Below are 14,938 nucleotides of genomic sequence, written 5' to 3' on the forward strand. Positions count from 1 at the left end.
GTTGGGTGTTGGTGTCCTGTTCTCCCAGGCTGTTGGCATGGTGCAGGAGCAGATGGGGTCAAAGTAGTGGAAGGGGGGAGTAGGTTTTTAATGAATGGATTGTATCACCAAATATCATGGATTTATATTATAGTCCAGTTGTGGGTGGTAATGCAGCATATTGGATGCCAACCACTGTTAAACCACAAAGAAGAAGAGGAGAGAAACGTATGAAAGCACCCCTTGGTCATGCTCACGTGAGAGCTTTGTACCTGGAAGGTCCTTTGTGTGTATAGACTGTAAGTCATTACTGTTGGTTGATTTCTGTGATTAACCATTTTGTGACCATGCTGTCCATGAATAAATGTTTGGAGTGTGGTCGACTGTTCTGAATTGTATGTGTTCAGTTTGACCATCACTGAGTTTATTCACGTGACAATATTCAAGATGTTCATTATGTAAAACCACTGCAATAATGTCCTTCTGTTTTCAGTTGGTTTGTTTGGAGAGGCTTTGCTGGTTTGAGGTCCAGGCAGTTTATTGGCAGTGCCCTCCAATAGTGACCCTTTATTAAGTAAAGTCATTTGTATTTCTAAAAAAAGACTGTTTATGTAAATGCAGTGGTTAACTGTTATTTATTTTCTACCATCAGAAGAACATTATTGTTTGTTCTTAGTCCTCTTGTGAACTTGGTCAGCTGAACACTGTTGTATTTCAGAAAGCTATATAGCGGAAGTAACAGATCAAAGCCATTTTTGTGTACTCTTGTTAATGTGCGTTATTTCTGTCAAACAAGCTAATCCTATAAGGTTTAAACAACTTTGTTTCTTCTTGGGCCTCCTGAGTGGCGCTGTGGTCCACTAGAGATTCTGGGTTAGAGTCCAGGCTCTGTCACGACCGGGAGACCCATTGGGCGGCGCACAATTGGCCCAGCGTCGTCCGGGTTAGGGGAGGGTTTGGGGAGGGTTTGGCCCGGCAGGGATGTTCTTGTCCCATCGCGCTCAAGTGACTCCTGTGGCGGTTCAAGCGCAATGCACGCTGACACGGTCGCCAGGTGTACAGTGTTTTCCTCCTACACGTTGGTGCAGCTGGCTTCAGTGGGCATTGTCAAGAAGCAGTGCACGATGGTTGGGTTGCGTTTCGGAGTACACACGGCTCTCGACCTTCACCTCTCCCGAGTCTGCACGGGAGTTGTAGCGATGAGACAAGACTAACTACCAATTGGATACCACAACATTTGGGATGAAAAAAGGGGTAAAAAATAAATAAATTACAAAAAAAAGTTGTCTGCCTTTGTACAGTTTTCCTTTGATGGGCCTAGAATCACTAACGTTTAGATGTAATGCATTTTTGTTTATTTTTTGCGAAGGTGTGTTGTCGGCTCCGTTGCATTGCTCAGAACTGTTGACCCAACTCAATGGGTGGCCTGTCACAAACCAGTGTGTCTTATGTTCCGGTTGAGAGAATGCCAAGAGTGTGCAAATGTTACGGTGCGTGAATGAGGACCCAAAAGCGAATCAACTTAAACAGAGCTTCTTTAATTACCAAACATAGGTAGGCTCAGATGGACCGGCAGATTCCGACAGGACAGGACAAGGTTACAGCAAACATGACGGCAGTCTGGTTCAGGCATGAATGACACAAACAAACAAGAATCCGACAAGGACAGGAGCAGAAACAGAGAGAGATATAGGGACCTAATCAGAGGGAAAAAGGGAACAGGTGGGGAACGGGGTGAATGGGTAGTTAGAGGAGACAAGGGACAGCTGGGGGAAAGCGGGGGAGAAAAGGTAACCTAACACGACCAGCAGAGGGAGACAGGGTGAAGGGAAAGGACAGAGACAAGACAACATGACAGTACATGACAGTACCCCCCCACTCACCGAGCGCCTCCTGGCGCACTCGAGGAGGAAACCTGGCGGCAACGGAGGAAATCATCAATCAGCGCAAGGTCCAGCACGTCCCGAGAGGGAACCCAACTCCTCTCCTCAGGACCGTACCCCTCCCAGTCAACTAGGTACTGATGACCACGGCCCCGAGGACGCATGTCCAAGATTTTACGGACCCTGTAGATAGGTGCGCCCTCGACAAGGATGGGGGGGGGGGGGGAAGACGAGCGGGGGCGCGAAGAACGGGCTTAACACAGGAGACATGGAAGACCGGGTGGACGCGACGAAGATATCGCGGAAGAAGAAGTCGCACTGCGACAGGATTAATGACCTGAGAGATACGGAATGGACCAATGAACCGCGGGGTCAACTTGCGAGAAGCCGTCTTAAGGGGAAGGTTCTGAGTGGAGAGCCAAACTCTCTGACCGCGACAATATCTAGGGCTCTTCGTTCTACGCTTATTAGCAGCTCTCACAGTCTGCGCCCTATAACGGCAAAGTGCAGACCTGACCCTCTTCCAGGTGCGCTCGCAACGTTGGACAAAAGCCTGAGCGGAGGGGACGCTGGACTCGGCGAACTGAGATGAGAACAACGGAGGCTGGTACCCGAGGCTACTCTGAAAAGGAGATAGCCCGGTCGCAGACGAAGGAAGCGAGTTGTGGGCGTATTCTGCCCAGGGGAGCTGTTCTGACCAAGACGCAGGGTTGCGAAAAGAAAGACTGCGTAAGATGCGACCAATAGTCTGATTGGCCCGTTCTGCTTGACCGTTAGACTGGGGGTGAAAGCCGGAAGAGAGACTGACGGAAGCCCCAATCAAACGGCAAAACTCCCTCCAAAATTGAGACGTGAATTGCGGACCTCTGTCCGAAACGACGTCTGACGGAAGGCCATGAATTCTGAAAACATTCTCGATGATGATTTGTGCCGTCTCTTTAGCAGAAGGAAGCTTAGCAAGGGGAATGAAATGAGCCGCCTTAGAGAACCTATCGACAACCGTAAGAATAACAGTCTTCCCCGCTGACGAAGGCAGTCCGGTGACAAAATCTAAGGCGATGTGAGACCACGGTCGAGAGGGAATAGGAAGCGGCCTGAGACGGCCGGCAGGAGGAGAGTTACCGGACTTAGTCTGCGCGCAGACCGAACAAGCAGCCACGAAACGACGCGTGTCATGCTCCCGGGTGGGCCACCAGAAACGCTGGCGAATGGAAGCAAGCGTACCCCGAACGCCAGGGTGGCCGGCTAACTTGGCAGAGTGAGCCCACTGAAGAACGGCCAGACGAGTAGGAACGGGAACGAAAAGAAGGTTCCTAGGACAAGCGCGCGGCGACGGAGTTTGAGTGAGTGCTTGCTTTACCTGCCTCTCAATTCCCCAGACAGTCAACCCGACAACACGCCCCTCAGGGAGAATCCCCTCGGGGTCAGTGGAGGCTACTGAAGAACTGAAGAGACGAGACAAAGCATCAGGCTTGGTGTTCTTAGAGCCCGGACGATAAGAAATCACGAACTCGAAACGAGCGAAAAACAGCGCCCAACGCGCCTGACGCGCATTAAGTCGTTTGGCAGAACGGATGTACTCAAGGTTCCTATGGTCAGTCCAAACGACAAAAGGAACGGTCGCCCCCTCCAACCACTGTCGCCATTCGCCTAGGGCTAACCGGATGGCGAGCAGTTCGCGGTTACCCACATCATAGTTACGTTCCGACGGCGACAGGCGATGAGAAAAATACGCGCATGGGTGGACCTTGTCGTCAGAGAGGGAGCGCTGAGAAAGGATGGCTCCCACTCCCACCTCTGACGCGTCAACCTCGACAACGAACTGTCTAGAGACGTCAGGTGTAACAAGGATAGGAGCGGATGTAAAACGATTCTTGAGGAGATCAAAAGCTCCCTGGGCGGAAACGGACCACTTAAAGCACGTCTTGACAGAAGTAAGGGCTGTGAGAGGAGCTGCCACCTGACCGAAATTACGGATGAAACGACGATAGAAGTTCGCGAAGCCGAGAAAGCGCTGCAGCTCGACGCGTGACTTAGGGACGGGCCAATCAATGACAGCTTGGACCTTAGCGGGATCCATCTTAATGCCTTCAGCGGAAATAACAGAACCGAGAAATGTGACGGAGGAGGCATGAAAAGTGCACTTCTCAGCCTTCACAAAAAGACAATTCTCTAAAAGGCGCTGGAGGACACGTCGAACGTGCTGAACATGAATCTGGAGTGACGGTGAAAAAAATCAGGATATCGTCAAGGTAAACGAAAACAAAGATGTTCAGCATGTCTCTCAGGACATCATTGACTAATGCCTGAAAGACAGCTGGAGCGTTAGCGAGGCCGAAAGGAAGAACCCGGTATTCAAAGTGCCCTAACGGAGTGTTAAACGCCGTCTTCCACTCGTCCCCCTCCCTGATGCGCACGAGATGGTAAGCGTTACGAAGGTCCAACTTAGTGAAAAACCTGGCTCCCTGCAGGATCTCGAAGGCTGAAGACATAAGAGGAAGCGGATAACGATTCTTCACTGTTATGTCATTCAGCCCTCGATAATCTATGCAGGGGCGCAGAGACCCGTCCTTCTTCTTGACAAAAAAAAACCCCGCTCCGGCGGGAGAGGAGGAGGGGACTATGGTACCGGCGTCAAGAGCTACAGACAAATAATCTTCGAGAGCCTTACGTTCGGGAGCCGACAGAGAGTATAGTCTACCCCGGGGGGGGGGGTGGTTCCCGGAAGGAGATCAATACTACAATCATACGACCGGTGTGGAGGAAGAGAGGTGGCCCTGGACCGACTGAACACCGTGCGCAGATCGTGATATTCCTCCGGCACCCCTGTCAAATCACCAGGCTCCTCCTGTGAAGAAGAGACAGAGGAAACAGGAGGGATAGCAGACATTAAACATTTCACATGACAAGAGACGTTCCAGGAGAGGATAGAATTACTAGACCAATTAATGGAAGGATTATGACAAACTAGCCAGGGATGGCCCAAAACAACAGGTGTAAAAGGTGAACGAAAAATTAAAAAAGAAATGGTTTCACTATGATTACCAGAAACAGTGAGGGTTAAAGGTAGCGTCTCACGCTGAATCCTGGGGAGAGGACTACCATCCAGGGCGAACAAGGCCGTGGGCTCCTTTAACTGTCTGAGAGGAATGTCATGTTCCCGAGCCCAGGTCTCGTCCATAAAACAGCCCTCCGCCCCAGAGTCTATTAAGGCACTGCAGGAAGCTGACGAACCGGTCCAGCGTAGATGGACCGACAAGGTAGTGCAGGATCTTGAAGGAGAGACAGGAGTAGTAGCGCTCACCAGTAGCCCTCCGCTTACTGACGAGCTCTGGCATTTTACTGGACATGAAGTGACAAAATGACCAGCGGAACCGCAATAGAGACAGAGGCGGTTGGTGATTCTCCGTTCCCTCTCCTTAGTCGAGATGCGGATACCTCCCAGCTGCATGGGCTCAGCACCCGAGCCGGCAGAGGAAGATGGTAGTGATGCGGAGAGGGAGGCGACGGAGAGCGCGAGCTCCTTTCCCCGAGCTCGGTGACGAAGATCAACCCGTCGCTCAATGCGAATAGCGAGTTCAATCAAGGAATCCACGCTGGAAGGAACCTCCCGGGAGAGAATCTCATCCTTTACCTCTGCGCGGAAACCCTCCAGAAGACGAGCGAGCAAGGCCGGCTCGTTCCAGCCACTGGAGACAGCAAGAGTGCGAAACTCAATAGAGTAGTCTGTTATGGATCGATTGCCTTGACATAGGGAAGACAGGGCCCTGGAAGCCTCCTCCCCAAAAACAGATCGATCAAAAACCCGTATCATCTCCTCCTTAAAGTCTTGATACTGGTTAGTACACTCAGCCCTTGCCTCCCAGATTGCCGTGCCCCACTCACGAGCCCGTCCAATAAGGAGAGATATGACGTAGGCGACACGAGCAGTGCTCCTGGAGTAAGTGTTGGGCTGGAGAGAAAACACAATATCACACTGGGTGAGGAACGAGCGGCATTCAGTGGGCTCCCCAGAGTAACACGGCGGGTTATTGATTCTGGGCTCCGGAGATTCGAAAGCCCTGGAAGTGGCCGGTGGATCGAGGCGGAGATGGTGAACCTGTTCTGTGAGGTTGGAGACTTGGGTGGCCAGGGTCTCAACGGCATGTCGAGCAGCAGACAATTCCTGCTTGTGTCTGCCTAGCATCGCTCCCTGGATCTCGACGGCTGAGTGGAGAGGATCCGAAGTCGCTGGGTCCATTCTTGGTCGGATTCTTCTGTTACGGTGCGTGAATGAGGACCCAAAAGCGAATCAACTTAAACAGAGCTTCTTTAATTACCAAACATAGGTAGGCTCAGATGGACCGGCAGATTCCGACAGGACAGGACAAGGTTACAGCAAACATGACGGCAGTCTGGTTCAGGCATGAATGACACAAACAAACAAGAATCCGACAAGGACAGGAGCAGAAACAGAGAGAGATATAGGGACCTAATCAGAGGGAAAAAGGGAACAGGTGGGGAACGGGGTGAATGGGTAGTTAGAGGAGACAAGGGACAGCTGGGGGAAAGCGGGGGAGAAAAGGTAACCTAACACGACCAGCAGAGGGAGACAGGGTGAAGGGAAAGGACAGAGACAAGACAACATGACAGTACATGACAGCAAAGCTGTTATCAAGCAAATAGTGGCTACTTTGAAGAATCTCAAATATAAAATATATTTGAATTTTTTAAACTTTTTTTTGGTCACTACATGATTCCATATGTGTTATTTAATAGTTTTGATGTCTTTACTAGTATTATACAATTTAGAAAATAGTAAAAAATAAAGAAAAACCCTTGAATGAGTAGGTGTGTACAAACTTTTGACTACAAATATAGTCAAATATTGCCTCAATTACCTCAACTAACCGGTGCCCCCGCACATTGACTCTGTACCGGTACCTCCTGTATAGCCTCACTACTGTTATTTTATTGGTGCTCTTTAATTATTCGTTTTTTAATTATTATTTTTTTTTACCTCAGTTTATTTTAGTAAATCCTTTCTTAACACTTATTTTTCTTAACTGCATTGTTGGTTAAGGATTTGTAAGTAAGCATTTCACTGTAAGGTCTACACCTGTTGAATTCAGTGCATGTGACAAATACTATTTTATTTTGAACTGGTGTAGAGTCTTATGTTCTGGTTGAGGTGTTCTCCTCATTAAACAGTAACTGTTGTATCTTATGTTCTGGTTGAGGTGTTCTCCTACTGAGGTGTTCTCCTCATTAAACAGTAACTGGTGTAGAGTCTTATGTTCTGGTTGAGGTGTTCTCCTCAGTAAACAGTAACTGTTGTATCTTATGTTCTGATTGAGGTGTTCTCCTACTGAGGAGTTCTCCTGATTAAACAGTAACTGGTGTAGAGTCTTATGTTCTGGTTGAGGTGTTCTCCTACTGAGGTGTTCTCCTCATTAAACAGTAACTGGTGTAGAGTCTTATGTTCTGGTTGAGGTGTTCTCCTCAGTAAACAGTAACTGGTGTAGAGTCTTATGTTCTGGTTGAGGTGTTCTCCTCATTAAACCGTAACTGTTGTATCTTATGTTCTGGTTGAGGTGTTCTCCTCATTAAACAGTAACTGGTGTAGAGTCTTATGTTCTAGTTGAGGTGTTCTCCTCATTAAACAGTAACTGTTGTATCTTATGTTCTGGTTGAGGTGTTCTCCTCATTAAACAGTAACTGTTGTATCTTATGTTCTGGTTGAGGTGTTCTCCTACTGAGGTGTTCTCCTCATTAAACAGTAACTGGTGTAGAGTCTTATGTTCTGGTTGAGGTGTTCTCCTCATTAAACAGTAACTGGTGTAGAGTCGTATGTTCTGGTTGAGGTGTTCTCCTCATTAAACAGTAACTGGTGTAGAGTCTTATGTTCTGGTTGAGGTGTTCTCCTCATTTAACAGTAACTGGTGTAGAGTCTTATGTTCTGGTTGAGGTGTTCTCCTACTGAGGTGTTCTCCTCATTAAACAGTAACTGGTGTAGAGTCTTATGTTCTGGTTGAGGTGTTCTCCTCATTTAACAGTAACTGGTGTAGAGTCTTATGTTCTGGTTGAGGTGTTCTCCTCATTTAACAGTAACTGGTGTAGAGTCGTATGTTCTGGTTGAGGTGTTCTCCTCATTAAACAGTAACTGGTGTAGAGTCTTATGTTCTGGTTGAGGTGTTCTCCTCATTTAACAGTAACTGGTGTAGAGTCTTATGTTCTGGTTGAGGTGTTCTCCTCATTTAACAGTAACTGGTGTAGAGTCTTATGTTCTGGTTGAGGTGTTCTCCTCATTAAACAGTAACTGGTGTAGAGTCTTATGTTCTGTTTGAGGTGTTCTCCTCATTAAACAGTAACTGTTGTATCTTATGTTCTAGTTGAGGTGTTCTCCTCATTAAACAGTAACTGTTGTATCTTGTGTTCTGGTTGAGGTGTTCTCCTACTGAGGTGTTCTCCTCAGTAAACAGTTACTGGTGTAGTGTGGTAGTTTAGCCATTTTAGTTAACCCTAGTCGGCAGGTGTTACTACAGTCATGTCCGCAAAAACATTACGGTAAATACTGTAGTATACTTCAGTCATGTCTGCGAAAACACTACAGTGAAAACTATAGTATCTAGTAATACTACAGTAATTAGACCATAGTATACTCTAGTATTTTTTTCATTTGGGTTAGCTGTAGCTGTTGGGCCACAATGGAAATACATTTTAAATACATTTTTTGTTTGTTTGTTATTCTCAAACAAATCTCTAAATGCGTTGTATTCACATTTGTGGTTGTATTGTGTTTTTAAATAGTCAAATAATATCAAGGGATACTACAGTGTGGAGTATAGCATACTACACAATTCTATAGTAAGCACTACACAATCGAGGGAGAACCTCAGAGGAAATCCCCGGCATGAGCTCCCCAAGGACAGCTCAAATGAAAACAGCATTGACGAAGCTAGCAGCTAGAAGTAAAGCTAGCTAGCAGCCAATCGATATAAAAATGATTTAGTAAGCACTACACGATTGAGGGATACTTCAGTGTGGAGTATAGTATTCTACAGTATACTAACGTTTACAACAGCATTCTGTAGAATTTTATAGTAAGTACTATAGTAATCTGTAAAAAAATGTTATGTGGGCGAACGCAGGCTACATGAACACACGTCCAAATTGTTTGCCTCTCTTTTCTCCGAGGTCGTTTTATTCTATTCAAATCCACACGAGACGTGTTTCCATATGTTGAAACCCTGAACATATGCTACTCACTGAACCAAGAAAATGGGTACCCACGTCATTGTCATCCTATGGGGCCATATTTTGGTGAGGCATGCTACAGAGAAGACTGACATCACAGGACGGCCACATTAGCAGAGTCATGTGAGGGTGGGGGAGGGGGGGAAGAGACTCATTCTCTAAAAATAGACAATAGAAAAGTAGGTCAGGGTACATTGCAGGCAGCTGGCACACAGGAAGTACAATACTTTAAGTTTTTCCCTTTGTTGTGTAATCCGATGGAACAGCCTTAACCTTTAGCTCGTTAGCTATTTTGGGCCTGTGCTTTTTAATTACCATAACCCCCCCCCCCCCCCAATATCAGTAGAAACATATTTTCCCGGCTCAAAAAGTTTTCTTATGTTGCGTTATGGCCTCCCAATACACATTCTCAACATTAAATCCATTATTTTCATTTCAAACAGAACATTTCAAACGCATTGCAACGAACTACTCTACTCTGCACGATAGGAGGCTACCTCAATAAGAATAGTAGAAAATTACATTAATTTCAGAGCTACTTGGGGGAATGACTCATGAGTATATCATTGAAGCTCCAGCTCTGTGATACTGAAGGCTACAGTTCTGGCTGTTCATATGGGGGGGTGGGGGGGATCAATATTGGAAACATCCCGGCTCGTCGGTCTCCCGTGCACAACTTTGTGAAGTCTAATAAAATACGTTTTTTATTTTTTTTATCTCTCGTTTCTAAAGATGAATAATATCCTTGGTTTATTGTATATATCTTGCTCCTCTCAAATCGTCTGTGCTTTACATCAGCCGGGGAGATGCAGGGAACTGCACCCGGGTAACATTGTGTGAATCAGCAGAGGCAGACGTTTTTCCTGAACAGGAGAAAAATTAATTGCCCTAGTTATATGGACTGTGACTAGCCATACCTCTGTTTCTTTCACTGTTTCTACATGCTAGTTTTATGGACTGTAGCCTCGTCACGAACCAGGAAGTTCCATGTCAGAAATCATCTAAAGAGGGGTCAGAACCCAGTGTAAATCAGTGACGCCTCTCAACACGTCAAACCAATCAAATGCCTTGCTAGGGCGGAGCTCCAAAAGGTGCTCAGCAGATTAGTGCGGTAGGAGTAAACAGTGCGTGAGGGCAAAACATTTCAACAAAACTCGCAATTTACTGCGTTGTCAGCGCGTTGGTTTTCACACCATTTCGCGATGATCTAAAGCAGAAATGGTCTACAATGCTGGCCAAATTAATATTTTTCTGAAGTGATATTTGGCTGTAAAGGCTAGCATGAGGGACATGTAGCTTTCCACAATGAGGTTGGTTTTAAGAAAAGTCAGCTAACCTTGTAAGCTACCTAGGTATAACTAACTAGCTAATTCCTATTTCTCTCACGATTCTGAAGCCAACATTAAAAAAAAGAAAAACCGTATATTGTTGACCTAAAAGTCTAGCTGTGTTAGCCCAGTCTCTAGTTTTATCTAGTGATGCATAGAGCAACCATGTACTGTCTATGGGAACTTCAATCATTTTGCTAGCAACATTTGCCAAAATGAATTAAATTAAATGAATCTCATAAAATGTTACCTGTAATGCTCGTCTCCTTATTTTCATACTGTACCGAAATTACAAGGGTTGGATTTGCACAATTTTTTTTTATGTCAGCACTTAAAAGGCATGTACAAAATGTGGTATATAGTTTGCCTCATATACGTTGTCTACTGGTATAATTTTTAATTGTTTACATGTTGAGCTGTATGTTCTCAATGTGTGAGTTTGGCCATGCTCTGCTTCAGATGACAGATGCCCATAAGGCCAGTAATTCCATCATACTGTATTGGAGATGCATGACATATGATAAGCTGCAAAAAATGGATTCCCACAGCTGAGATACTGAGAGAGAGTGACAATCAAATCAAACAGATTGGTGATCTTGCAACAAAAAGGAAATGTTGATTTGAGAACACAACACAAAGGCACATTACAGACATAACCCCTTCTCTTTGTTGCAGGATTGGGATTAATCAACATTGACACTAGTTCATTTTGCATAATATTTTAACAATTAAAAACAATTTTAAAGACTTCACTTCAAAGAATCAATACTTCATCACTTCAAAATGTACAAATAAGCTAACTGGTATTTAAAGATTAGACATGTTACTCTAAAAAAAAAATAGATAACTGAGTGGTAACAAGTAGGTTATTAATACTAAAGCATAATTTCAGGTGAACAATAAGAAATCCATACCAGCGGTGGCCAACCTTCCTCCACTGATCCCTGATCTACTGGGTGAGCAGACTTCTATACCAACCCAGCAATAGCACACTTGATTATCAACTCATTTAGTTTGATAAGTTGAATCAGGTATGTTATTGCTAGGCTGGAATAAAAGTGATTTAGCTCCCGAGTGGCGCAGCGGTCTAAGGCACTGCATCTCAGTGCAAGAGGCATCATTACAGTACCTGGTTTAAATCCAAGCTGTATCGCCCTGATTGGGACTCCCAGATGGCGGAAGCACAATTGGCCCAGCATCGGCCGGGTTTGGCTGGGGTGGGCAGGGGCGGAAGGGTAGCCTAGTGGTTAGAGCGTTGGACTAGTAACTGGAAGGTTGCAAGTTCAAACCCCTGAGCTGACAAGGTACAAATCTGTCGTTCTGCCCCTGAACAGAACTAGCACTTGAAACTAGCATTGGCAACAACAACTACCCAGACGGAAAACTGTGACGCACACAACACATTGTGCCCCTTCTACACACTTGGAAATTGGAGACATTACAAACATCAAAATGTAAACATTAGTGAATAGACTAGCCAGATTTACATTTGCTATCAAAGAGCATTGCAGTAGCTAATTAACTTTACATATCTGAATTGTTACCCCACAGTTAGTTTGTTAGCTAGCTAGTTGAAGTTGTTCACAGATAATTAGCCACCGTGACGCTGTCGTGTCAAAAGCCTGTCACAAAAAAAAGGTCTCCAGATGTGTTTACATTTCAGCGATTGTCATATAAACCACTTTTCCACCTCATTGAAAAGTATTGATATGACCAGTTACATCTGTGTTTCTCATTGAACCTGACATTAATTTATTTGATATTTTCTTCGTCAACAGCACCTCCTACAGTCCGAATCATCCATTCTGGCCATGCATGCAACGTCGAGGAGGAGCGCTATACCGAACGCGTCTACACCATCCGGGAGGGAGAGACCCTGGAGCTAGCCTGTCTGGTCTCGGGCCACCCTCGACCTCAGGTGAGATCCTCACTGCACTATCCCCAGATCCAGTTGACTGACAGCCTTGTCTGTGCCATATCACTAGAATGACTGGAACGGACATTACCATTCAAGTCAACTTTTTGTGATGGATGGACCAGCGACAATATTGAGTTTACCCATGACTGTACCAGTCAAGTTGCCGTGGTCTGAGCATAGAATTTGAGTTACTTGGCCTCCCGAGTGGCACAGTGGTCTAAGTGCTAGCTTTGCCACTAGAGATTCTGGATTTGAGTCCAGGCTCTGTCGCAGCTGGCAGCGACCGAGAGACGCATGGGGCAGCGCACAATTGGCCCAGCGTTGTCCGGGTTTGGCCGGCAGGGATATCCTTGTCCCATTGCACACTAGCGACTCCTGTGGCGGGCCGGGCGCAGTGCATGCTGACACGGTTGCCTGGTGTACGCCGCTTCCTCCGACACATTGGTGAGGCTGGCTTCCCTTATGTGGGCATTGTGACAAGTAGCAGTGCGCTTGGTTGGGTTGTGCATGGCTCTCGACATTCGCCTCTCTCGAGTCCGTACTTGAGTGAGAAAGCAATGAGACAAGACAGTAACTAGCAATTGGATATCACGAAATGGGGGGAGAAAAAGGGGTAAACATTTAAAAAAAAAATAGAATTAGAATTACTAGATCAGACACTAATTTAAGTCAACGTTGCTTGAAGGGTGTACCAGTCAAGTTGCCATGGTAACTAGCATTTCTATTTGTACGGCTCCTGTAAATTCTCCACCTCTTAGACTTCCACTCCACTGCCATAAATTTGCCGGAGCTGAGTGGCAGGGCGTCGTCAAGCACTCTCAGTCGCAAGGCCTCTTTAAGTCGCGGCACGCTGTTCCGTCCAGGTCTTTCCATGTGCAAATGAGTGCAATCAGACCGAGTGAAGAGGAACTCCCCATTGGTGGGGAAACGGCCACAGGAGAAATCATCAGATGTTCTCTACTACAGAACTACCCAGGGAATAAAACATTTACACTAAAAGCGAGAGAGAGCTGGGAAAAAAAACGAGTGCATACTACATTTCTCATGGAGTCTTCATGAATGCGTGTGATAGTCATCTTTTATTACTCAGCATAGTTAAGTGAATGAATGGTAAAGGCATACATGGAGTTGACACAATGGATGATGAAGATGGGGGGGTAGGGTCACTGAGGGTGGAATGTTTTATTGTAGGATTGGGTATGTGATGTGCTTGGACCCTGATGACAGATGGTTTCATTCATCTCCACTATATTACAGTACAGTTCCACAGTAATGAATTGACTGAGGTCCAATTGTCCAACCTATGCGACCACAGAGAGATGGCACCATGGCGGCTTACAATGAAGCCGGGTACTATACTATAACACCATTTCATTGGGTGGATGGACTTCAAACACGCTGTAGATTTCCAGAGCTTGGCTTCTGGGGCTCGTCACTGATGGAGCAACGGGGCACCATCCAGCCCTGGCATCGACTGCCTTGTCCCCCAACTGACAGAAGTGTTAGCCTGCTAAAGCCAGGGGTGTGCCAGCCAGAGGCACAGAGCCATAATGCCAAGAATATTGTTCTTATCTGCTGTTGTAGACTCTACTGTTGTAGACTGCTGTTGTAGACTCTGCTGTTGAAGACTCTGCTGTTGTAGACTGCTGTTGAAGACTCTGCTGTTCTAGCTAGGTCAAATTATATGTTCATTCCACATTTTCCACACTTTTTTTGCTACAGACGCAAGATTGAGAATGCTTTTTTTTTTACCCTCAGCGATGAGCATTATAATCTCCCTTTTCCAGAAGACTAGGTTCCATCGACATTTGCTTCAAGACATTTTGTACTAGGTTGCATTTTTGTACTGTTGCAATAGATTTAAATATATGATTAGGCTTTTGTCTATTTGTTTGAATGGAACTTCAACATAGGGAGGTTTTTCTAGGATGTTCCAGAGAGACAACAGATAATATAGTTTTAGGAGGGGTCTTTGGATGAGCCTGGCTCCATGCATGTGTAAAATGGAGCCCCAAATGTTTTGACCTCCTCCAAAGTGCAGTGTTAGACCATGTGGGTTTTGGTGCAAAATCCGCCCCAACAATTTACTGTCATTCAGACAAAACTAGACGATTGCAACCCATGACTGTGTTTAGCTCAGGACACGATCATAAGTACAGTATAACGCCATGAAGTCGTGGCCAGTGAAAGATTTACTTTCATTCAGACAAAACTAGACGATTGCAGCACAGGACTCTGTGTTCAGTTGTGTTCAGATCGGGGACATAATCAAAGTGACACATGCCATGACTGGTAGTGGTGGCTCTATTGATCCGTCGGTGGTATCTGTTCCAGCCGCTGACACATCGTCAGACTAATGAGCGCTAATGGCCCTTCATGTTTTATCCCGTTAATTGGTGTGCCAGTCTAAATGGGCTCTGGAGGATACTTTTTAAAAGGCCAAATACTATTGGGAATAATGTTATGGATAGTTGTTGTATATTTCTTCCAGGAGTCAGTAGCATACTACTACTGGGAATGTAGCATGCTTTTCTGCTTCAATGTCCTCACTAGCATACTACTGGGAAGCGCACTTCTTGCCCAGTCTGACGCTG

At 45.8% G+C, this 14,938-nt stretch overlaps 1 protein-coding gene across 1 annotated transcript in view; it reads left to right on the forward strand.

Moving 5' to 3' along the window:
* LOC110498192 (MAM domain-containing glycosylphosphatidylinositol anchor protein 2) overlaps window positions 1-14,938 on the forward strand; it is a 185,227-nt gene that overhangs the window by 44,177 nt on the left and 126,112 nt on the right. Inside the window, exon 2 of the mRNA XM_036955189.2 lies at window positions 12,205-12,344. Coding sequence (XP_036811084.1) covers window positions 12,205-12,344 — 140 coding nt within the window. The remainder of the gene's footprint in view (window positions 1-12,204; window positions 12,345-14,938) is intronic.

Source organism: Oncorhynchus mykiss, chromosome 19 (genome assembly GCF_057628025.1).
Source record: "Oncorhynchus mykiss isolate SJ-2025 chromosome 19, ASM5762802v1, whole genome shotgun sequence".
Lineage (NCBI taxonomy): Eukaryota > Metazoa > Chordata > Actinopteri > Salmoniformes > Salmonidae > Oncorhynchus > Oncorhynchus mykiss.